Source organism: Clupea harengus, chromosome 8 (genome assembly GCF_900700415.2).
Source record: "Clupea harengus chromosome 8, Ch_v2.0.2, whole genome shotgun sequence".
NCBI classification, from domain to species: domain Eukaryota; kingdom Metazoa; phylum Chordata; class Actinopteri; order Clupeiformes; family Clupeidae; genus Clupea; species Clupea harengus.
In genome coordinates, this window is record NC_045159.1 from 14,791,037 (window position 1) to 14,816,918 (window position 25,882).

Below are 25,882 nucleotides of genomic sequence, written 5' to 3' on the forward strand. Positions count from 1 at the left end.
AAACTCCCCCGCTATTAAAACTCATTACTGCCCCTCACTGCGAAGCCTGCAGAATCAAGATCAAACCCAGACCTTCTGCTTGCCCCGAGGGGGCAGAGGGAGGAAGGGATTCAATGTGTGTGTGTGTGTGCGTGTGCGTGTGCGTGTGCGTGTGCGTGTGCGTGTGCGTGTGTATGTGTGTGTGTGTGTGAGGTTCTCACTGTCTCTATCGAGAGAGAAAGAGAAAGAGAGAGGGAGAGGGAGAGAGACATCCTTCAGGCTACACTATCAGTCTGCAGAACTGACCTCGGCCATATTGTTTTTCCCGACTGCCTCCCCCCTCCCTGCAGGTCCATCCAAAAGAAGTACGCCACTGGACGGCCTGACCAGAAAGACCTCAATGAGAACCTGGCTGCCACTCAAGGCCTTTCCCACATGATCATGGAGTGCAACAGTCTCTTTGAGGTGCAGCCTATCGTTTCATGTATTTGATGATAAACTTGATTATAAAAATAATTTAATCTTACTGCAGTTGGCTTCCTTTCTCTGCTATTCCAGTATATTTTAGAAACGAGTTCTATGAAGATCCAGCTCTATGCAGTCTAAAGGCAAAAGTCTTGCTTTCTTAACAAGAGTCGTCCAGTCATAAAAGTCTGTGTAGTCCTAACAAAATAGACGTTATCACTTTATGAGCTTGAAAAAGTGTTGTACCGTGTTATAATACTTAACAAGGAGAGATCTCACAGAGCTTTTTCACATAATCCTGCTCCTTCTGTCTCCAAGGTCTTTAAACTTTAAACCAAATTTGTACAGCGGACATCAAGCCAAGGAAAAATCTCTCCCTGTATATTTCTCTGGTTATATTTAAGAGATTGTTGAAGGGCATTTCAGGCAGAACTCATGTGCTTTGTCTTGGGTTGCTTGCAGATCCCCCAGGAGATGGTGGCCCAGTCAAGGAACTCGTATGTGGAGGCTGAGCTTTTGGCGCCCCCTCTAGATGAGGTGTTTAAACAGCAGCAGCATCAGCAGCATCAGCAGCAGCAGCAGCAGCTCCAAGAGGAGGAAGAGGAGGACATGGAGGAAGAGGGATCGTATCATTCTCAGGTGGAAAGGCTGATCCAGAGCCTGCTGAAAGAATCACGGGACAAGACCAAGGGCTGGGTGAGCCGGTCGAGCATGGACAATACGGAACTGGCCTTCAGGAAGGTTAGTCTGATTAATACAAAGACATACACACACACACACACAGTCCCAGTACATATGCATGCAGTCACTTACATACCTACACACACATACATACACACACATGCCTGTGCATAAGCACAGACACAGACAAACATACTGTTTCTCTTTCTCTCTCACTCACACACAAACACACGCACACACACACACACACACACGCACACTTAAACTGCCTACTATCTGTCTCAGGTAGGGGATGGGACCCCGTTGCGGAGATGGCGTGTGTCTGTAGAGGTGGAGGCCCCTCCCTCAGTAGTACTGAACCGCATTCTACGAGAGCGCCACCTGTGGGACAGTGACCTGCTGCAGTGGAAGGTTCTGGAAACGCTGGACAAGCAGACAGAGGTGTACCAGTATGCACTCAATAGCATGGCTCCTCACCCTAGCAGGGACTTTGTGGTTCTCCGGTGAGTTCAGTGGACACTAAAGTGCTCTCCTCTTCAACTTGTCACACTTGGACTTCAGTTTGTTGGGAGAAATTAAACCTGTTTACTACAAGACATTACTTTTCATATGTGGTGATAGATTCAGTGGCATTTTGAAAATTTGCTCCTATATAAAAAATCTGGACAATTAACCACTTAACTAACCTCCACAATTGGGTTCAAGGCATTGTATTCTAACAACATTATATACCTTGACAAGGCAAATAGTCAGTGCATAAGTGACGGTAAGACCAGAAATTTCATTCAGAAATTTAAATATGAATGATTCTTTCTTTCAGTAGCAGTCCCCACCTTACATTTCGGAGATATTTCTAACTGCAAGCGTTCAGGATCTCTGTAGAGGTCATTCTTACAGTGTGGCACACAACTGTTTTTGTCTCGAGCAAGCATCTGCAGATCGTTTAGCTGGGTGCAATTGGGTTTAGACATTAGGGCTGGCCATGAATGATGCTTGCTTCTTGAAATCTAATTCAAAGCTGGATCTTGGCAGGCTGTGTGAGCACGAGTGTCAGTAGTGAGGTTTCCTCAGCTGACCTCACCTCTAGCCAGTTCATTCTGTCCGACCAATCCTGTGCGTTGACCGAATGTTGACGCTTTATCTCCCACAGCTTGTGTCTGTATTTGAATGAGTCGTTTTATAAACAGGAAAACAATACCAAAATATGGACATATATGTAACTATATTGTTAGTTATTCATGCGATGCACGCCTTGAAAGTTTCAGTTTCAATTCAATGCTTGTGGGAACATCACCCTAATTCTGTATCACCTCACTTCAAATTCTCTTACCTCCCCGTCCTCTTCGTTTCTTTTACACGTTGATTTCTCTCCGTTTCAGGTCATGGAGGACAGATATGCAAAAGGGTGTCTGTACACTTGTGGCCATCTCTGTAGATCACGAAGACAGTCCACCCATGGGTGGAGTCCGAGGAGTGGTTCTGGAGTCACAGTACCTGCTGGAACCGTGTGGGTCGGGGAAGTCCAGACTTACCCATATCTGCAGGATTGATCTCAAGTAAGGCTTAGTTTGTGTATGCATGAGTGTGTGTGTGTGTGTGTGTGTGTTTGTGTGTGTGTGTGTGTGTGTCTGTGTTTCTTTCTATCTCTCTCAGAGAGAGAGGGGGGAAGAGAGGGAAGAGGCGAGAGAACATGTCTGGCACAAGCATGGCACTGTTTCTGAATGTCAATGTGTAAGAGAATATGTATATGTACAATATATAACGATAACTGTGTGTATGTGTGTGTGTGTGTTCTGTTACTTCAGAGGACTGTCCCCAGAATGGTATAACAAAGCCTTTGGTCACCTCTGCTCTGCTGAAGCAGCCCGCATCCGCGACTCCTTCCAGAGTCAGGACTCTGACGGGCCCGAAACCAAGATATGAAACTTGACGCCACTACCGGCACGTGCCAAACCGAGGACTGCGGGAGGACTGAGTCCAGGGCATTGGCTGGGACAGGAACTTAAAAATAGGAGCGTGAATGTCGTCATGGAATGGAAGACGACAAAACAAGCACTGGTTTGACTTGACAATGGTCTAACTGCCAGACTTCCTACAGTTTTGATTAATCTGCAGACACCATTTAGTCCTCATCTGCATAATTTCTGGCACAGCCACCTAGTGGTATGTGCGGGTCTTGCAGCCATTGTTAAACAGCATGGTTTCACATTAAATATGTGTAAATCATAACTGCAGTGAGATCAATAGTGGAATGAATAAAAAAAAATACGAAAACCACAATCATGCAAAAACATTTAGGAACGCATCAGGCAATTACGTAGACCTACTTAAGACTGAATGATATTCTGCCAATGGGATAAACCAAATTATTATGGCTCTTAACAGCATGAAAGAACGTATCGCTATGTTCATTTGTGACTCAGTTTAAACTAACGACGCGTGTTGTACTTTTGTATGAACCGGCAGTTCTAGTGCTGTGATTTTGCCTAATGCTGAGCATTTGAAGTTTTTGACTGCTTAATGCACATTTCTGTGGCTTGGGAAAGTAATGACCAATAGCTTTAATAAGTTTAATATTACATTAGTCTTTTTATGACATCTGTATTGCTTCTGCTGTCGGTTGCGATTATAGTAATATTTTGTGTCAGATGCAATATCAATAATGCAGCCTTATGGGGGGGAGCTGTTGCCATTTTCAACAAATTGTTTTTGTTTCTTTTATTTGTATTTTTATGAAAATACTGTCTTGAATGTGATGTGTTGATATTGACAATAGAGCTCACATAAATCCATTCAGCTCAGTATAAATATGCTAACAGTAACTTCTATGGGACGAAGGCTTTGAAGTGAGATCAAGTGAATAGTATCCATGAGGGACTTATGGAACAGTACAATTACCATAATATGTTCATATGTCAATACATTACCACTGCCAAGAGAGAAATATGTTGCAAGTAATTGTTATTATTATTATAAATGTTGTTGCACCACTGTTGTGTCTCTCTACAATGTCTAGGACATTTAACCATTTCACTGCTTCTGGGAAGCATTTACATTTATTAATTTCTTCCAATATATTGATATATAGAGAGATAAATATGAGACTGCGAGTCTGTATGTATATGTGCGTGTGTTTCTGTGTCTAGATACCTGTTGTCATTTTTGTATATATGTTGTAAATATGCCATGCTTACTGACAGATTCAACTGCTTCATGCCCAGAATGACTGCGCGTTGATGTTGATACATTTTTGAATGGTGTTGTATGTATAAATCTCCAATACCAAACTATAGGCTGGTGCTGTGGTACCAGATTGTTGTCTGATCCAGGTGTGTGACAGGGAGCCTGCGACCTACAGGTAAGGTGCCAAGGGCTCCGAACATGTGTGATGAGCGGAAACAACAGGGTGTCTGACCAGAACAGTTTCTACTGAGGGGGAGGACGAAAAACCCTCTAACTTGATTAAACTGTGTCAGAAACTCTTTCTTCTTCTTCTGGTTTGTGTGCTTTCTCTTTAGGCCCCACACTGCTTATCTTCCAACACTAGATGTCAGTAAGGAAACACAGAATTGTTGGGAGAGTTTCAGAGTTTGGAGGTTGTCTGTGCCATCTGGCATTGTGCTTTTGTGAACAGAACAAAAGGATCAATGAGCGTCCAGGGAATTTTAAATGCTCTTGAAAAAAGAAAAGAAAAAATACAATACCTTGTCCAATACTTCAGAGCGAGCGCATACCTAATGCGTCCCCCCAGAACAACTGATCAATATTCATTTGTGACGGCGTGTCTAAATCAGAAGAGTCTTGCGCTGCAGAGGACACTCTCTACTGTCAGTTCATCTTTATTTGACTTAATGAGCTGACAGCTGGCCCGTGTCCTCTACTTGGGACTCTGCGTGATGTCTGTCCACAGTAAAGCGGCCACAGCCGACCGTGCAATACATTTACCCCATCCCACGCCCCCCTCTGGGCTTTCTCTAGGTGTCTTGTAATGTGCTATTCTCTTGGCCTGAATGACTTTCAGTTTGGATCTTCTGTGGTGCTTTTTGACATATGTTTTGAGCCCATTAGAATAAAGGCTTTTTAAAAAACGAACCACGCGAGTGCCTTGGCTCTTCTCTTCTATTTGACAACACATGAGCGCTTTTGCCAAAGAGTACCAGTTCATCTACTTCTGCTATGCACCATTGCAGCGCACCATGCTCTGTCTTACTAAATCTGGATATTGTGTATATTGATGCTTTGCCTGGCTTTGGTGCTGCTTTCTGGGGAATTGAACCCATTCTTGGTATGAAACAGGATGAGGGGCTTGTATTGGGGGAGGTGTGTGTGTGTGTGTGTGTGTGTGGGGGGGGGTACTGAAATAGGATGTTGTTTTCATTTGGTTCACCACACATGAAACTGTTCTTTTAATGCATGCTTTCAAATCTGGTATTACTGATGTTGCCACAGTAACATCTTCTTGAGCTTTGTTTCATCTTAACCCACGTTGTTGTACTTGTAAGATGGAGTTACACTGCCCTCTGTCAGAAACCTAGTGTATTGCATTGTGCAATATTGTTTGACTATCACAATATCATAGTTTGCAAGGGCAAATGAGGAAGGAGGACGTTTGTCTGTGTTGTTAATACTGTAAATGTGTGTCTTTTGCTTGTAAATCCCATTACACAGCTAGAGAGATAGACATCTTCACTGTGTGAGAAACTAGTGTCTCCATTTTCACTGTGTGTCTATACTTCAATGTATAACATACAATTCTGTACACAATTCAGGGGGAAAAACGTTTTTAAAAATACTTAAAAAACAACATGATTAATTTTAATATCCAATCAAATACTAGTACAACTAGTACAAAACATGCAGCACAAAGATACATGGAAAATACAAATACATTGCTTGTGAAAACAGTCTGCACAAAGAACATAATGGATGCTATAACTAGCTTCATAATTCCAGGTCAGACCATTTCTTTTATTTTCCTTCACATATAAAGGAGTCTATTAGATTTGGAAGGAAGGCAATAGATGGGTAGATAAGAAAACAGGAAGGCTGATAGATGTTGAAGCATTGGTTTTGAGCACATCATGTGATGCTGCTGAGGTTCAAGAATGCTGTGCCTTTAAGAGTCTTTGTACGAAGTAACATTACATATGATGCTGATGGCCCAACATTCAGTCAGGCATTCATCCATTCATCATAGTCTAATTATAATGAAGAATAATCAACAGTAAAACTATACGCCAGTCAAGTTGAATTCACCAGGCTTTCACACAGAATTCATCAGTTGTCTATAGCCTGATGTTAATGCATTCAACAGAAATCTGCACGCCTAGCTTGAGCGTACTGCTAAATAACACAGAGTACAATTAACCTTGATCCCACTCTGCATTTTTCCAGATGTCATTGAGTTAATATAGACACCTCTGATTGAAGAGGTACATATGAAGGAGATGTGTGGTAATTGTAAGAACCACTTTAAGACTGAAAATATATTCCAAAGATACTGAAGACGGAAAAGATTTATTTTAGTCCAAAATCTTGTCTCTGAGTGAGACCTAAATAAAAAAGGTCATTAATAAATAAAAGACGAACTGGTTGAATTATTGATCAGGGTGTGTGCATGTGTGTGGGTTGGGGGGTCTAGTCTGTGTCTATCTGTCAGTGTGCAGGAATCACTGGTGAGTAGGTCAGCACACCGCACCCCCCCCCCCAACCCCAAACAACCCCCACTACCCTCCTGGATACCCCCACTACAACCCCAAACAACCCCCACTACCCTCCTGGATATGGGTTCATTGGGTTTAGCGGGAGTCTTTGTCTGAGGAACTAAAGTAACAATATATGCTACATAAACACCACTGGCCTGATACACATATGGTACATGTGTGTGTGTGTATGTGTGTTTCGGTGGGGGGGTGGGGGTGCTGTGTGTGCTGTGTGCTGACCTACTCACCAGTGATTCCTGCACACAGACTGCTCCCCCCCCCCCCACACACACACACCCTGATCAATAATTCAACCAGTTCGTCTTTTATTTATTAATGTCCTTTTTATTTAGGTGTCATATAGGATTTATCTGGCACATAAACCAAAAGACAGTGATAGGAGAGGAGACAGACAGAGATACGTAGACAGACAGACAGACAGACAGACAGACAGACAGACAGACAGACAGACAGACAGATAGACAGAGATATACAGACAGACAGACAGAGCAGAAAAAAGGGGGGGGGGGTACAGACAGCGAGATAGAGTGGGAGAGATAGAAAGAGATATGCAGTTGCCTTGGCTATGGTCAACCTCTTCCTTTACCTCCTACTCTTACTACTATCTTATTGACCTGTCTTGTCTTATCTATCTTTAGTTTTTTTTTTAAACTGGGATCAGCTGTGGGGCTTGGGTTGTGCACATTGTGTCCATAAAAAGATACAGCTATGAGAACCATTTATTTCTGTCTGAAGGCTACATAGAAAACACTTGCTTTTACCCATCTCACTTCATCTCATTTCATTTCTGAAAGGACAGCAGTCTTGAACAGCAGCATAACATATTTTCTACTTTCATAGCATAGTGTTGTGTTGAGCACCAGAGGCAGATACAGCCATGTATGCCCCTGCAGCAGTGAGAGGACCTGTCAGCCTGCTGCTCTCTTTACACAGTCTGCGTGGGTTGGCTGTGTAAATGGGCTCAGCTTGGCCGTACGGTGGTGACTCAGACTTCTCTCGTGTGCTCAGAGTGACGAGTTCGGAAACACTCGCTGGTGCGATCGCTCGCCCCTGTCCTGGCTATACCTCCCTCAGGGAAATCAACTGCTGTTTGTCTGTGTGTGTGTGTGTGTGTGTGTGTGTGTGTGTCTGTGTCTCTACTGCAATCCATGTAAAAGCCTACCACTGAAATTCAGTTAGGTGTGTGTGTGTGTGTGTGTGTGTGTATACATTAACAACACGATAGTGTGTACAGGATGTGTATGGGGAGAGAGAGCAGATATCTAATGGTAGAAGATACCAACATGCTCTGATGCTGTTTGTTCTAATTTGTGATTGTATGTTGTATCAATGTGTGTGCATGTTAGTAAAGCCATCACAGTCCTGGCAGAGAAGGGCCCATTGATCTACATGCCCCACTCATTCTTCTTGACACTGACTAACTTCTATGGCGCACTGAGACAGCCAGGAGCACAGTGACGGACACTCCATTTTCGCTCCCCCTCCCCTAAAAGAAAACAGTAATTTCCTCTATTGCTCCTCATTCGATTTGTGTGAGGTTTTCTCCGGCACAGATCTGAAGGCAAATCTGGCCGTCTAGAGAGGAATAAACAGTCCTCTTTCAATTGCCTCTTGAAAGGCAATCTTGAAATCCTTTGTGCATCAGCTGTCCGTTTTTATGAAATGCATAAAATACACCATGGAAACCAAATGTATAAGTTCTCTGGTCAATGGAAGTCTGAATTGGCTATCACACTGTGTGTAATAGAATCCCCCACTGCAGATGTGTCTCATCACTGAAACACATAATGTGTATGTGTGAGTGTGTATGTGCGTGCGTCTGCATTTGTGTGAATTTGTGTGCACAAAACATGCAATGCATCTTGGATTACCCAGAGGGATAGGTCTTACCTGGGGTAACAAGGAAACAGATGTCCAGGCATATAAGTTGACAGACTCAGTCCTGAATGTGTGTTTAATTGAGAAAATAGATCAACACAAACACAAAGGCGCACACATGAATACATCCACATACCAAAGAATCCCCATAGGTGCTTTTTCCAATAGTCACAGGCCATGAAATGAATACAAAGCAGAATGCAGGAGGGTGCTGGTTTTAAGATTAAGCAAGGCCTTGAGGCTTACATACTGTACCTCCAACGTCTTAATTGACCCCTGAATCAACAGAATGGGGTCTGAAAAAAGAAGCAATTAATTCACTGGATCTATATCGCGGCCAGACAATCAAACCCTTTAGTGTTACGTCACGTCTGTGCGCTGTGGCTTCTTTTTCCCTCAAGAATTCTGTAAAATGGCCAAGCTTGTGACTGATAATAGACTGTCAGTCAGCTAAATGACACCAGGGTTTACCTTTTTTTTGTTGCACACAGTGTATGAGGAACCTTTGCACGCCATGTCAGGCAATGGCATACCGTAACTTTCCTTCAACGTATCAAAGTCTTGAGCGCAAGCCTGTCACTCAAGCCCACTCACAGCGGAGGACCTGGTTGCGTGTGTGTGGGCGATGGGGAGAAAGTACACTGCTGAACACTCCTGTGCTATTTTAAAGTACAGCGCTCCATTTCCTCAACTGAGCGTTGATGGCTGTCAGAAAGTGTGGTCTCCCTTTGGCCTTGAACAACTACCCTGAGTCTTTCCTTTTACCTGAGAATATGAAAGTATGTTTATGGGAAAGCTAATCTTCCATATCCATCACAATGATGAGAGACTGGTCCTATCTCTCTTTCTTCTCCTCTCTGTCTCTCTCTCTCCCTCCCTCTCATTCCAGTCATTTCCCTGAGGAGATTGTGTGCCAGCGTATTCACTTAGGAGGTATAGTGGCTTAAGTGAGCCCCACACATGCTGAGTCAGCCTTTTGGCTGTCACTGTGAAAGCTGGACTGGAGAGGGCAGGACATCACAGCTGCAGCTCCCCTTCACTCTCTCCCTCTCCCTCTCTCTCGCCAGCATATTCACAGCAGGAGCCACTTGCTCAGCAGTCACCCATCCCCCTCACCGCCTACGTTTCCCTTCCCCCTATTCCCTCTTACTAAAGGACATGTCCTCCCCTATCTCTCCCGGTCTCTTGAAAACACTTTCATGGCATACCCTAATTCACAAACAACTATCCTAACATTTTAGTGATTGTAAAGTAGAGATTACTGGAAGCTGGGTTATCAACACCCAGGAATTACTATTACTGTATGTTGAAACTCTATTATGAACATCTCTGATGATAACTGGTCAAATCCTGAACTGCATATCTTGGTATGAACAATAATCTGACTAGTGAGGAGGTACCACAGAGAGAGCATGGCCATCGGGTGACTCACCAGCAAGTAGCAGACTGCTGTATATGATAATTACAGCAATGAATCATGAAAGCGCAGGTCACAGGAAGTCATTAGCTGATATAGCCCAGAGAAATACATGCCTAACAATTTAATGGAAGCTGGTAGAGACAATATGCTCAGTTAATATCAGTGAGCGTCCTGCAAATGTGAATAAACATGAAAATAAAGCCGAGTAAATCCACAGTGAAAACTGTGGTGCATGAATGAGCATTATCAGCAACATGGAGGGCTTTGCCTTTTAACCATCTGGTTTAAACACAGAAGCCACACCCTATCACTTCAGACCCTAGTGAACCTCTCGGTATGAAATGCAGGGGCAGAATTCAACAAATCAATCATGACAATTGTCGGAATTCAAGATGGATTCTTATATATATATTGATTTCTGTAGAAATACATGGACCTCTTAGTTAGTTACAGTGGACCTCTTAGTTAGTTAGTTACAAAAAGTAATTAAATACATACATACGACACATCATGTATGTACACTATCATTATCATACACCATATACAGTAGGGCTCCTTATACTATTAACTGGGCTGGGTTGTTTTCCACAGTTCAGCTTTAACACCATGCTTTAGATAAGACGTCTAGAAATTCACAATGTATGTAAGTGAGAGGTTAGTAAAAGGTAAGTTGTTTCCATTGCTTGATTCAAGATTAAGAAGGCTGCTAGACATGGATGTGTACAGGAATACCCAGCAAGTTGCCCATTAGATAGGCAACCAATTAGCCCACCATGTGTTGAACTGGTTTTGAACATTTTTGTTTCCGAGACTGAAAGTATACCCAGTTGCCAATTTTATTAGGAACACGGAGCTAAAACTAATGCAGCCTACTACACCAGTTTTGCAATAAATCTTAAGCTTAATGACGGTTATGATATTCTACTGAGCCCCTGAAGTCCCATAAGGACATATTATTACAAGTTATTATCTTGTGCGCACAAGATAATAATTGGTTCCCACAAGTAATAACTTGTACGCACAACATAATACATCACCTTACAGGACTTTAGGGGCTCTGTAATATTCTGTATTAGTTTAAAGTAATTTAGAGAGCTGCTGATTTAACTGTGTGTTCATTTTGTAGTTAACAGTTTGTGATGTTACTGAATTGTATTGTGTTGTGTTGTACTGACATGTGTTTTGACCACTGACCATTCCTTTTCAATCAGGGAGGCTAGGCTAAATAACAGAAACACCTTTGTGTTTAATTCGATAAGCCTACAGTTTAACAGCAGCACAAACCACATCCTCCAAGATACAGTTGAATTGCCACCTCGTTTAAGCTGTTTCAACATAAAGTGAGCATTATAACGATTATGAAGGGGAATTTATTGCAAAACTAGGTATAGCGTACACACGTATAGAGAAATGGGGCTTTGCTAAAAGCTTTCCATGGTTAAATTCATGCCCCTCTTTTAGCTGCATGTGAGGATGCATTAGAACCGTTTAATGTTTGAATTTGCATGATCAGAAACACAAAAGAATTCCGTACTACCTTATATGTTAAGTGGTGGTGTGTTGAGCAGTTGTAGACTACCGCATTGAATTGAAGTAGCGACAGCCAAAATGTTGAGACAAATCTACAAACATTAGGCTATGTCTTCTTGATACTGGGGTCTCCTCAACTTTGCGCTGCCCAGTCTTGTGCACTGTTTATGATTGATATCTATATATTCATTACGTGATTTATGTTATAGGCTGTAGAAATAAGCCATTCGTTAATGCTGTCCTATCAAATCGAACAGATTCCATGAAATTCCATCTAGCAAAAGCACGTGCTCACACTGCTTATCACTCAATTGAAGTTCAACCAAATCCTCAACACGCAGGCGTGGTGAACATAACCGCAGATAGGGGGCGTCAACATGGCGCCCTGAGAACGACAACACTAGCTCAAGACTGCACCGCACACTGGTTGACATCAGGAGAGGAGAGGAGATAGCAAGAGGGTACCATTCCCTTAAGCACAGATAAATATTCCTGCTTGTTTGTCGTATGCATCATTTTATATCAGCAGGAAAATAGGAAGGACTTGAAGTTAAACACGGATTTACCCTATTTTACCCTATTTAAAACTTTACATTTCCGTCGGTTTGATGCTTTTGTACGGACGCTGGTGATACAAAGCAGGTGAGACCGAGGCGGCCGCTCCTTGAGGTTTCGGGTGGAAATGTCGAGCGACAAGCCGGTTTCAGCACCTGGTTCCGGCTTGTTCTCGGACCGAGAAGCTCCCCCGGGCCCTAGGCAGCAAGTCGTTACAGGTTCTGCTTCAGGGGAGATGATGGTGTCTGGATCCGGCTCCATGGTTCTCCCTGCCGGGGTGATCAACCCCTCAGTACCGATCCGGAATATCAAGATGAAATTCGCCGTCGTTATTGGTCTTATACAGGTCGGAGAGGTTAGCAACAGAGACATCGTCGAAACAGTTCTAAATCTGGTAAGTCCAAGGAACAGTCAATACATTGTTACCAATGTTGGGCTACATTGTAGCCCCTAAGCTGAGATGCATAGACTGTAGCCCATAACCTTGTCTGCTTTATTCTATTTGCAGCAGACGCTATCTACACAAAATGATGTCATTATGTTTATTTGAATGGTAATGGCAGGAAATGGGATAAAAGACGAATAAATGAATAAATCAGTTCAGTCCAGAGCCTCTTGACTTTAAAAACAGACGTGCCCCTTCAATTGCGCTGATGGGCGCTTTCTTTTGTTGACAATACGACCTGATAGTAGCCAGACCGTTTGCTGAAAAACAATAGCCTAGCTCTTATGATCACATTTATGGTATAATTCATACGTTAGAAAAACAAATTATTTAACAGCATCTCGCGTGGGGCAATCAGCAAATTACGCGATACGAAATGGATAGCGTTAAATTACTACACCGACCGGTCACAGCGTTGAACATCTATCATCTCTGCAGTGTGTTAATATTTTGTTTGTCTCAAAATAGTCTTAGAAACCGTTAGCATAACGATAAATAGGCCTAGCTATTGCTAACGCCGATTTACTATAGAAATGCCAGTTTATTTATACGATAAGGGGCCTAGTCGAAATTTCAGATTGTATGCTAGGTGATTTGTGTATCACGCCGTTGTAGCAGAGGTTTTACATTGCAGGCATCACTAAGACAAGCGGTAAACGGACCTCTGTGTATGATTGGGCCTACCGTTAGTTGTGCATTCGCACAATTATGGCACCTGTTCTTTGTGGTGTACGTCATTGGTGTTATAGTGGATAAGATGGTCAAAGTTGTGGGCTATGGCCCTTTGCGGCGTTTTTAGATTCTAGCCCGTGGATAGTCTGGTGAATTGAGGTGGATTAAGACTGTTTTATTTTTTTTAAACCAATGTTAACTCTTGTTACGAAACAGCTCAGAAAACCTATTAACACAGATTCAGTAACCTAATGCGCTCGGTAGAGGGTGGGAGGGACTTCCCTCTAGCCCATGTAGAAAAGCAGACTGGACATATTTCTTAGTAAAACTGGCCATTATTTACTGGGGCAATAATGTTGATATCACTGGCCTAGATTATAGTGCTTCATTATCCAGCATTAGCCAGAAGAAGCGTAGGCCCTTCTGACAGCTGGTGTTTTCATTGCGGAACAAACAGCGATACTGTACTTCAATAGATATGTCGGTTATCATTGTCTTAAAGTGGAGGTTCGCTGGTACATTTGAGAGATTACATGTTGTCGCTGAGAGAGAATGCATCTGCAAATGATGGACACGCGTTCCTCCGAGGTTGTTGCAGCAGCCTCCCGCTGACTGCTGAATGCGCACGAATGCAGAGTGCTGTGCTTTCTACAGCGGGGGAGCGCCGTGCATGTGGAAGCAGGTGGCAGTAAAGGGTGTGGGGGGCTGCTGCAGTGGCGATGTGCTCAGAAACCACGAGCTGACACGAATAAATGAGCCCTGAAGAGAATCCTGAGAGGCCCGATGTGGCTTAGTAGGCCAGCTGCAGGGCCTACTTGTCGGTTTTTCCATATGCGCTAGCTAAGGTCTGTTGATTTGTAGGCTACCTCAGTCTGACATTGTGTTTCAAGAAATATCCTCAGTCTAACATTGAGTTTCAAGAAAGATTTTTCAAGAGTATGTCTCTTTAGTCGTTTGCTATAAGCTTTTTCTCGGTTTCTGTTTCAGAAAGTCTCCTCTGGTTTGGCATGTGCCTTAAGGACAACATCCTTGAGGAAACTGTGAATAAACAGAATGTGTTATTGCGTCAAGAACTTTCAAGAGGGCCAGCTGTTTACGACTGCCATGTAGTTGGGCCATAACAGGTTTAGCCAAGAATGTCACGTCCGTGCAGATATTCACAAAGCCTATTCGCTGTTCCCTCAATCCATCTTCCTCACTGAGGGCTAGGTTGGAGAAAACTTATGTATTATTCAAGCCAGTCTGAAACCACATCTTGTATTGCACAACGCCCTTATTGATCGGGTGAATGCCACTGAGGGCAGATGTACCGATCTAGTTAATTAATAGGCTATTCTGTAAAGCCCTAGCCAGCCTGTTTTTATATATGATGGGTCCCCAGTGTTTTGGTTGAACTGAAGGGCGAGTTCTTTAAAGAATGAATAACGCAAACTAGATACATTTCTGAGTTGCAGCCCCCAGATTCAGCTTGTAGCCTACATGTTCACTTCTTACGTCTTATTTTCTTTATTCAACCATTTTTTTTGGTGCTGCTTCTGCTCCTAGTGGTTTTGAGATATAGACACCGCTCCAACTCTGACATGTTTGTCCAGATCCCGTGCAGTGGTCATGTAAAAATGTTTGCAATCCCCCCAGTCATTCTCCTCTTCCATTGAAATGAATGGGGAAACACTTCGGAAACCTTTGCTACGATGCAGCCTTCCTATAGAACATCCAGTATGGGTGAGTGACCTTGTTGTGTTGGTAGTGTAATGAGGTGCTATTGGAGCCTTCCAAACATATTACTGCTTATCTGCTGTAGCCTAATTTTCAAACAAATGAAAATACAACCACCAATGCATATTACAGTCTATATTTAATCTGATGTTTTGATCATGTTAATTCCGTGACAAGATTACTTGATATCTACGATAGCTGCAGTAAGTCACTAGCTCCAGCCGACAGCTAACAGGTTAACATAACGTTTAGCAATGTTGCAACGTTTACAGCTTACAATGCACCAATGTTTCAAAACATTGCTGTATTTTGCTTGTGTGAATTCACAGTGAGAAGGTCATGTTTACGATAATAAACCACTCGTTAACTAGCTAGCATGTGTTAGTTTGTGTCCTCATATCTGCTTATACATTACCTTTCACTCGCTACAGCACAGGTCAGTTATGACCTTAAACATGTTTGTAACTATAATGATCAGATAAAGATATCAGTATGACTGGATTGATTAAGTCAATGTTTCAGCTAATGTTTTGCTTATATTCACCCAAAGTAAGGTAGGCTAAACACCTACTTTATGGCTTTATGTAAACAAGTTCTTCCACAAATATTAATAGCTATGTGTTGCTCACAGATACGGCTAATTCTACCCATATTTAATGTAATCGATGACAGCACAGCTATGATTTCATTTATTTTGCTGTCATTTTGGTTTGTAAGATAAAGTAGCTGTCTGTAGAAATCTAGTGGCCTCGCAAGTAATTCTTAATTTGACACTCAGAGCTGGATGTGGGGTATCTTAAGTAATATTGTGTCAGTGTTTGTGTGACATGCTTCATTATGCTTCAGAAAGAACCACCCTGGGCACCTAAGGATTCGTAATGTATGATAAATTCACTGTGATTGTGGTTGTGGATGTGTGGTCAAGTGTCAGAGATATTTGCACATTTCTTTAGAAGAAATGTGTATTGTTTGTGGTTGTGTGAAATCTGCAAAGATGGTTAAAGGAAGAAATTCCCTTTCAATAATGATAGACATTGGGGTAAAGGTTTTGTTTGTGTGATGGGTAGGCCACACAATTGTTGTTGTTGTTTCAGTTTGCTAGAATGTTTTTATTGCATATTTTGGCATTCATTTTGCAATTAAATTGCCCAAAATATGTGTGTGTGTGTGTGTGTGTGTGTGTGTGTGTGTGTGTGTGTGTGTCTGTTGACGGCAAAGTACCCACAAGTTCCCGCACTCACACTCAGGAGCATACAGGCTGTTGCACAGGACCTGACGTTCAGCACTCTTCTGCCATAAGCATCATTGTTGCTGTGGAAACCGCTCTCAGGGGATTTTTTGCCACTTTCATCCCACCATACCAACTGTTGTCAACTGTTTCCGGCCAGCTGCATTGATTTTAAGGAGATGGCAATGAATGTACTGCCAGTGTTGGTGCTTTTGTTTGGCTAGAATTGTCTGTGACAGTTTAAGTCAATGTCTGGGACAATTTCTCTATTGTCATTAAAACACATTTCATCAACATCCCCATAGGAATTTAAGATTCTGGCGAACGGTTGTTGATATTTGTGTTCAATTGCCAATACAATTGCACAACGACCGCATTATGCGGAATTTGACAAAATGTGTCTTGGATTAGAATCGTGGATTGCACCTTTTAAACTGATAAACCACTTGAAAGAATGTGAATGTGTTGTTCCAAAGCACTTCTGGTTGTCAACCTTTCGTCTATCTTTATTTCCCTCTTAGGCGAAATAGCTCTGTCTCATTATCCCATGCTCTACAGAAACACCAAGGTCAGAATACTGTGCTCTGGGTCCAGAGCCAAGATAACACCGTCAGCACAAATGTGCTTTTTAGAGTGGGGGATAACACAGACGAATTAAGGATCCCTCTGTTGTTCCTAAGGTTTATGAAATAATGCAGTAGAAAAAAAGTGGGGGCACCAGGAAAATAAATGGAATGAAGGAAATAGCACAGGACAAGCAACTTAGGCAGGCTAATCAATTAATTAATCATTTCTCCTCACAAGGATCCAAACAGATGTGACAGTTGCTAATGAAAACGGGGCAAATGCTAATCCCCTTTACTTGCTGCTAACATCAGGGATCCGATGAACGTTAATGAAAGTACCTACTTTCCCTGGCCCCTGTCCTCTGTTCTGATGACAATGCAGGAGAGAGTGAGAGTGTGTGTGTGTGTGCGCACACGCAGAAGAAAGAAAGGACCCACTCTGCCTAGGGCTGGGCTAACCCGGTGTGAAAGAAGTGATTAATTTAGTGAGTTGGTAGTCCAAAAATGATAATATATATATATATATATATATATATATATATATATATATATATATATATATGTACCCGTTCAGTCTGTGCTGCGTGGTCTTTTTATTGTGGATAGAAAATTATGTCATTACACTCGTCGGCCATTTCATTAAGTAGGTGTGCCATCTGTCATTATTGATTGCGGATCTGCGCTCATCTGATGGTCATAAACAGTGGATGTGACCCACGTTTCTTTTGAATCCGAATAGGAAGGTAGTGTTTTGTTCAGTCACTGTCTTGTTGCTGACTGATGGCCTGTTTCTGATTGTAATTTCACCTTGGCTAGAGGGTGTGATTGCTCATACAAGGACATCTATTTTACTGCGGCCAGGCAGATTTCTATGTAAACACATCACCACTCAATCAGTACTGTTGTGTTGCTGATTGCAAATTGTTTGTACCTAAACAATTCACCACGTTGACACATTATAAAGCAATTTCTTGGCAGATCCTCCAAGGTTCCTTGTCATTTGAGCTGGAGAGCCATTTCATGTAGAATCAACAGCTTTTCACAATTTCAGATGGCTGTAAAACTATAGTAATTGGGTGGGGAAATTACTTACATTTCAACCTGTTTGCCATTTTCAGTTTTTACTGGTATGTCATTTACATTAGGTATGTCCATGTCCATCTTACAGATAGGAAGGTTTCTTAATATCAGCCAGAGAATATATCAACTACTATTGTTCTATGCATAGCTTCGGAACAAAGGGTTGTCATGGTCTATAGCGGTTTGGCATTTTTCCTCTTGTTTGTTGTTTGTCTGTGTCGCTATATCTGCTTGGGTAGTTATGCCCTCTCCTCCACATTCATTGTTGGAAAGATGAATGTTCTGTGCGCAATTACCTGTTAACTGCCTACACAAAGTGAGACCAGAGGCTATTTCACACCTTCACAGGAGCCTGCCCACGCCATAGCTGCCGACATTCCCAACTGTCAGGCCTGTAAGCGGCCAAGCATTAACACCGCCATCACTGACACTCCTGTGTATTCTTGGCTTTAGTAGTTAGCACTCTGCCTGTGCTCAGCCTAGTCTGCAGGACAACATCGTTATAGATCATCAGCAGCAGCAGCTGCAACATGACAGGACTTGCCGTCATGCAGAGGCTGCAAATGAAGCCGCCTTCTCTGTTGTGTGATTGTTAGCTGAAATGTTCATTTGGAGACCGAGAGAACGAGGTGTGCTCTGTGCAAAGCCTTTTCAGTCGCTAGTTTAAAAATAGCCAGTGTGAGTGCTACCCCAGAGAGCATTGCGCACACTTTCGCATCAGGCACATTTAGCTAGAAGTTCATCGGATGCTGGGAGGATTAGGAAGTGGTTCGGATGCTGCGAGGATTAGGAAGTGCATCGGACGCTTGCGGGCCGAGATGGAAGTCCAGTTGATGCTCAGAGGCAGAACCACTGACCAGGCATCCCTCAACCACATCCAACCAAGCCTGCCAGCCTATAGTCTTAATACCAGGAGCTTCAGGGCAGTGTCCATGAACACCTGAGGGTTTTGCACAGTAGATTCTCAAAACAAAAAAACCTCAAGAGGAACATATACACAAGACCGTCTGAGCATGTAGGTCAGAGAGAGTGTGAAAGCGTGCACTGTACTCCTGAGCGGTGCCCAGCTGTCCGTCCCGTCTGTACAGCGGTGGGCTTGCAGCGGCCAGGCCTTTTGTCAGCGAGCTCTGCCCTGTCACCGTCTCTTTATCTGCGCTAATGAGGGGTGTCTGTGCGCCTAATCTCCCCGCACAAATTTCAAGCTGCTGGAGCACAGATAAGATGCTTTTCTGCAGAGGGGAATCAAGCTCCTTGTAACCCTGTAGTCTGTAGTGTAACTCTTTAGAGCCATCCCAAATCTCTCCTCTGGATGGGTGCCAAGATTTAGGGCATTGCAGCAGTAGCGAAAGATCCTTTTTGTCTCCTGCAATAAAAGGCTTGCTTTTTGTAGTGTTTGCAGTGTAATGATCCGGACAAGGTAATCGATGCCGATTTGAATAAACCCTCCATAAGGCTCGATTATTGATTGAGCGCCACCCATCAGCTTGGCCTGCATGAGCAGGTTTTGTACAGTCATGCGTGGTAGAGGATCCTGCCCATTTACCCTCTGAGAACAGCACATCGTGGGCGAGGAGGTCCAATTAAAGTCATACCATGCCACCCCCACCTCTTTACATTATTTATTTCCTATTACACAAACGCTTGACGGAAAGGGAAGGGAAGCTCCTTGCTCCAAGGTCAAAATGGAAGCTGTGATTTAATATGCTGCCATGAGACACGGGACGGTGTTCGCTGGGGATTTTTGTGTTCGAACGCCAGCATGCTTCGGAGGGGCTATTTGAGTTGAGTGATGGGTGGGACGAGTGATAAGTTGGAAAGGGATAAGAAAAGGAAAAAAGGGAAAGCGAGGGAAGGTGGAAAAGAACCAATAGGATTTTAGATGGATGAGTGCAAGGAGAGGAAGGGAGGAAGGGCAGTGGGAGGAGACATAAAATGCATGTCTGGTAAGAGGGCATGTGGGGGGGAATTCAATTTTATTGGACCGACTATTGGCAGGGCAAATGAAGGACACCGGTTTTAATTCCTCACAAGTAGCCGTGCCGACTCTCACAGAGCATACTAACAAGGTCTGAACGGACAAAGCCACATCACAATGTAACATTTAGAATAAAATGAAAACAAATTCTAGAAAAACTGCATGTATAGTCAGTAAAGCAATGAGCACAAAAACCAAAGGCCTACATTTTACACCTGTAAGTCTTACAATATAAATATCATATAATGGTATACATAGTCACTTTACTATGTGGGTCTTATAAGTCTTAATTAATTAATTCATTAATTAATTAATTCAATTCAATGATTTTGTTGTCAGTATTGGCTCTGTAGCGTGTTTACATGAGGGCTGGTTAATTGCCATTCTCCATCATGCAGGAAATGGCCCATATTATCTTCTTTGCATCGTTCCTTCTGAGTTTGCTTTGTGTTCTACAAGGTCCAACACACATGAAGCAAGGTTTCGAAAATGGAAAGAAAACAAAAGACAGCCAAAACAAGCTAAGATTATCAGGAGTCTGATTCTATTAGACGTTTCACCCTAAGAATCAGCAGTTAAAATTTGGACAGACAATCATTTACCAAAGTGAGGGATCACCCATTGTGAGTTGTCGTTTGTTCTGCTTCTTCTTATCTGTGCTTAAAGCATGCATTTGCCTTCATATCCACGTGCTATCAGGCCTAATGAAGAGTTAATCAGGTCCCCAATAAGACCTCTCAACCTTTCTGTTGGCCCTAGCTACACGATTCACATTTGATTTGCGCAACTTCAAAGGCAAACCCAGTGCCAGGGGTTTGCCAGAGACAAAGGACAAGGCGCGGAGGAGATGCAGTTGTACAACAGGGTGGCTTTGAAGAAACGGAGTGTCTGTGCGTGTGCCTTTGAGAGTGCACAGGCATGAGGTTACTTGTGTGAGATAACAGGGAAGCAGAAATAGAGGATGCGACTAGCTGTGACACCCAGCTATATCCTCTTCAGCGCTCTCAGCCATATGGGTCGGAGGGAATGTTTGGGTTAGGGTCAGTCCACTAATGTTTGAAGCTTTTCACCCATATCTATCTATCTATCTATCTATCTATCTATCTATCTATAAATGAGATGAGCCCTTGACTGAAAGCATGCAGCTTTCTTCATCTCTCTCTCTCTCTCTCCCTCTGTCTCTCTCTCTCTCCCTCTCTCTCTCTCTCTCTCTCTCGCTCTCTCTCTCTCTCTCTCTCCCTCTGTCTCTCTCTCTCTCTCCTTCCCTCTGTCTGTCTCTCTCTCTCTCTCTCTCTCTCTCCCTCTCTCTCTCTCTCTCTCTCTCTCTGCAACCCGTGCTGTTTACGGCAGCAGCTCTGAGTCTTGTCACATCTACATCCACACACGCAGACCAAACAGCCCCGGGGGCTGCAGGCCCCTTTCTCTAGGCCATGCCGCTCAAGCCTGTGTGACTCAAGTAGTCGTGGAGGATGTGCACACGTGTGCCTACTCAACACACACACACACACACGGCCAGTCTCCCTCTCCACTAAGCTAGTGATGTCGACAGAGCACACACTCCACCACCTCTTCTATCCTTCCTGCATGGAGCTCACACCGCCTTTGTACTTGGCAGGAGTCATTTGAAATTCATGTTGCCCTACTTTTTCCAGTGCCTCCTGCCTACGGCAGACATTAAAAGTGTGTTGTGTCTTGTGGTTGTCAAATGGTAGAAAAAGATGCGATGTGATTATTCCTTAAACACACACGCTGCAAGTTTCCTCCCCCGTTCCACCTCCCATCCCCCCCAAATATGCTGTGTTTATCAAAGTCTCAGCTATTTGAGTACCTTGTCATGGTTTTGATGCTTACTGTTTCCATATATGCTGATGTATCACACGTAAAGACAGGAGCAAAAAGCAAAGAAAGCGATTTCATATTGTGACAGAAAGAAACCACAACAACAAAGACACATCAGTCACCTTCCCAGCTTGTATTGTTTTGATCAAACATGCTTTTGTGTGGATGAAAAGGATAGGGTGGGCCATCATACTGCTGTTGTCCCTTTTTTTCACACTGCCCATGTGGAGATGGGAGTAGAAATGGCAATGGGCCCATATGCCCTATAGCACAGCCGCTAATCTACAACATGCTTTTCCTGTTATGTTGAACTCTGGGAAGTGGAGTTCCAGAGGCTGGAACATCAAAGCACCTTCCTTAGTGCCCTTTTGGCGCAGTGCTGTGTGTGCCGGCAGATGTAGCCGAGAATGTTCTGGAAGACTGATCTCCTAAGCACGGCTGTAACAACCCTGTGCAAGAGGCGAGGGCATAAACAGCTCAAGTGGTTTACCCTGCAGCAGTGGTAGCAACAACAGCAGCAGCAGCAGCAGCAGCAACAGTAGTAGCAGCAGCAGCAGCAGAAGCAGCAGCAATAGCAATAGCAATAGCAACAGTGGCAACAAAACAACAACTATGCAATTCCAACTGGGGAGAGAGAGTAAGCAGGTTGTGGGTTGGAAAGGAGAGATAAGCTGGAAAGCTACTGACTGAGACAAGAGGATTTGAGTGGGCTTTGTTGGGGCGGAATGCTGATCTTTGACTCCCTGTCACAGCACACCAGCGTCGCCTTTCCTATTTTCCTTTTGAATACCCATACAAGCGATATGCCTGGCCTCTGAGCCATTGGGATCCCACAACCCTGCAGTTCACCCCCTGATTAATTCCCCCCTTTTAAACTTTATTTCATTCCAAGCCAGGAGTAGATTATGAAAATGGGGAATGAGGGGAGGAGCAGAGGGAGGAGGGAGGGGGCTCTGGAAGAGGCAGTTCAGAGGAAACGAAGACAAAAGCAGAGAAAACAAACAAGCAAGCGAACACAAACAGGGATGAGATGGAGGTGATGGAGAGAAGCACCATGAGAGAGATGAATGCAAGGAGCCACAATGACAGAGCAGAGACCTAATGCAGAGATCAAAGCAGACACACAGTAATGGGTTGCCATTGCATTGTAAGAGTATATCTCTGTTGTGATGCGAGGTTGGCGTCAGGAGAGAGGGGGATGGTGTTTGCTCCAGTATTGGTGGAGTATAGATGGAGAAAGCGGCCTATGTTCCTAACACGGGCTTCTTGTATTCAGTGTACTTGTTCGCAAATTACTGCATGCGTTGTGTCGTGCTGCTGGCCCATTTTTTCGATGTCAAATGACAACAGCTCGCCCACAGTTTGGCTGTAGCGAAATGGTCACAAATGCCATTGTGTGTCTGTCCTTAACACTGGCTTCAGTCTCCACACGCAGCATGCCAATCTTAATGAGTCTCAGGCAGTCCACCCACTCCACTGCTCCCTTTTGTTCCCTGCGCATTTCCACAAGCACTCCTTCCCTACTTCAGCTCTGCTGGCTGCCTGTCTGAGGTTGCCTTGTTCCACAAGCAGCACGAGGTGCATTTAAGCACCAACCAGAGGTGAGATAAGGCGGGCGGGGGGGGGGGGCATCCACTGAAGCTCAGCACGCTGTCTCTCTCCCCCCCCCCCCCCCCCCCCCCACCATGACCAGGCCCCCGGGCTTCTCAGCCTCCTCCGTAGCCTCTGGTTAATTCATAACCTTAGCTTTGGGATGCCGGCAAGGCGAAGCGGAGGTGGGGGCAGCCTCCTGGTTGCATTATGCATCCGGGATTCTGGGCACTTTACGCCTCAAGCTCTCTCTCCCCCCTCAATCTCTCCCCTCCTTATTCTTGAGGCAAGAAAAAAATCAAACAAAATTACACCCTTTCGCGGAGAACATTCTCGTTCTTGTCCAGTTTGCCGTGCAATTTCCACTAGCCACCCACCGGTCACGGCTTTGGAGATGCTTGTAGGCAGACACTAAGGCACTAAACAGACGTCAGACACAAGATCAGAGATCCCTGCCAGTCTTAAAATAGAGCTTGTTTATTTAAAAAAAAAAATCTGGTTAGACTACTTCATGTTAAACTCTAATTCTAGCTATAAGAGACGTATGAAAATATGACACGTATGAATGAGTCTGCTTCACAACTCTTTCATCTCCTATGCAGTGGTGATTTGTTGAAACACATCCTCTTAATAGCCCATGCCTCAGAATTCTATTTACAGGATTAGGCAAGCACACTACCTGATCACTAAAAGGACAAATGGACGGATCCTATTTTTTCCCTTGCATTTACTCCTTACACATCAGACATAGCAAAAGAGCTCCTCTTGCTTTTTGTGAAAGTGCTTGCCTGTAGCTGCACCTGACCTATGTGGTATTCTCATGAAAACATACAGTGGCTCTGTGTATCTATGTGGTATTCTCATGAAGACATACAGTGGTTCTGTGTATCTATGTGGTATTCTAATGAAGACATACAGTGGCTCTGTTTATCTGCCACTCGTTCCCTTTGCTAAAAATGCAGATGGAAAAAAATTGGTCCGTTAGATTGCGAACAGCTGTGGGGAAATGCCTTAAATGGGAAGCACACATGAGCAATGGACAGTGAGTATGTGTATTGCAGGCCATTAAGTACGAACGCAAATATAAACACACTCCTTTTAATAGCTACTAGACATAGCTTCTTTACGCTGCTGTAGGCTGCCAGGTACACAATTATGTGTACGCCCAAATGCTTGTGCGCAGCAGTTGTTATTCACCTTACTACTCAAGATGGTCCTCATTGCTCGTCTGAGACCTCTTACTCCAATTTATTTATTTTTTGGGGGGGGGGGGTCCATGTTCTCCTAGTCCTGCCCGATTATCCCTCTCTTTCTCCCTGCGTGGTAATTGACAGGATTCGGCTGAATAAAAGGATGCTGCAGTAAGTAAGTGTGGGATTGTGTGGTTCTTCCACCGGCCCACTCGCTCTCCCCTCTCTGTCTCTGTCTCTCTCTCTCTCTCTCTCTCTCTCTCTCTCTCTCTGCCGCCCACATACACCAGCCCTCATTTGGCCCAAGCTGATGTAGTCTACGGCTCGAATGCTAATCCACTGGCTAATGTCCCAGCACAATGTTGAGCCGTGCCCAAGTATTCGTGCTCGCGCTGAAAGGAGGGTTTTCAAATGGAGTAGGAATTATTGGTTTAAAGAGTTTGGAGGAGCTGATTAGGGTGTAGGCACACTTTCTCCGCAGGGTTAGGGCTCTGATTGCTAAAATTATGCTTATTACAGTCGGATTCATCTGAGACACTGGAACTTGGTTTTTACTTGTACCTTTTAAAAAAAACTAAATTCACATTACTTGTACTTTACAAGATCTACCATAAACAGATGGCATGGTCACTTTAACAAACAGATGAATAGGTCACCAATTATTCTAATGTAGTGGCCCAAATCTTAAAAAAAGTCCAACAACAAAGAAAATCCTAGTACCCAAAAAACTGCAACAAGCAGGAAAGCACTGCCAGGGTGCATTTCCTCAGCCAACTGCCAGGGTCACAATGCAGTGTCACTGATTTTTTTTTTTTTCCACAAAAGCATAACCAAATTCATAATCTCTGCGACACTCGTTTCAGTTGTTAAAATAAACCCTTGTTCTTATACACCAACATCCAAGAGAAAACAGTAACCACTGTGTTACTACAATCTACGACCTACCCAATGCATTCGTTTTTGATTATCACTCATAGTCATTTTCAGTAGGTTTAAAATAACACTGGATGATGTAATGCTTCCTCTGGTTGCTTTTAGTCCCTGCTACATTGTAACAACAGGCTGGTAAAAGACAGGAACAGCCAGGTTAATGGACAGCATGCGGAGCCAGCCTCTTGGAAAACAGAACTCCTGTGTTGCCTAGCAACACAGCGCGGCCATGATAGGATGGCAACAGGCCCATGCAGCATACAGACATGTGAAATGCACTGTGGTCCGTGTTTTTTCAGAGGGGCCTCCACAGTACATCCTGTATTAGTGATGGAACACAGAATGATGATGGTTAGTGATTATGGTGTTGCTGTTATCGCTGATTGATAGTAAAGAAAAGAAGAGAAAATAAAATAAAAG

At 43.6% G+C, this 25,882-nt stretch overlaps 2 protein-coding genes across 19 annotated transcripts in view; both read left to right on the top strand.

Annotated features, from left to right (window-relative positions):
• The window catches only part of stard13a (StAR-related lipid transfer (START) domain containing 13a), a 31,480-nt gene extending 26,263 nt beyond the window's left edge, over positions 1-5,217 (top strand). For all 3 annotated transcript variants that reach the window (XM_031572009.2, XM_031572008.1, XM_031572010.2), the window contains exons 10-14: positions 330-444; positions 907-1,185; positions 1,411-1,628; positions 2,505-2,681; positions 2,931-5,217. In XM_031572009.2, coding sequence (XP_031427869.1) covers positions 330-444; positions 907-1,185; positions 1,411-1,628; positions 2,505-2,681; positions 2,931-3,048 — 907 coding nt within the window. In that variant the 3' untranslated portion in view covers positions 3,049-5,217. The remainder of the gene's footprint in view (positions 1-329; positions 445-906; positions 1,186-1,410; positions 1,629-2,504; positions 2,682-2,930) is intronic.
• A 6,777-nt stretch (positions 5,218-11,994) lies between these two features.
• The window catches only part of nbeaa (neurobeachin a), a 104,359-nt gene continuing 90,471 nt past the window's right edge, over positions 11,995-25,882 (top strand). For all 16 annotated transcript variants that reach the window (XM_031572011.2, XM_031572014.2, XM_031572012.2 and 13 more), the window contains exon 1: positions 11,995-12,625. In XM_031572011.2, the coding sequence (XP_031427871.1) occupies positions 12,359-12,625 (267 nt within the window). In that variant the 5' untranslated portion in view covers positions 11,995-12,358. The remainder of the gene's footprint in view (positions 12,626-25,882) is intronic.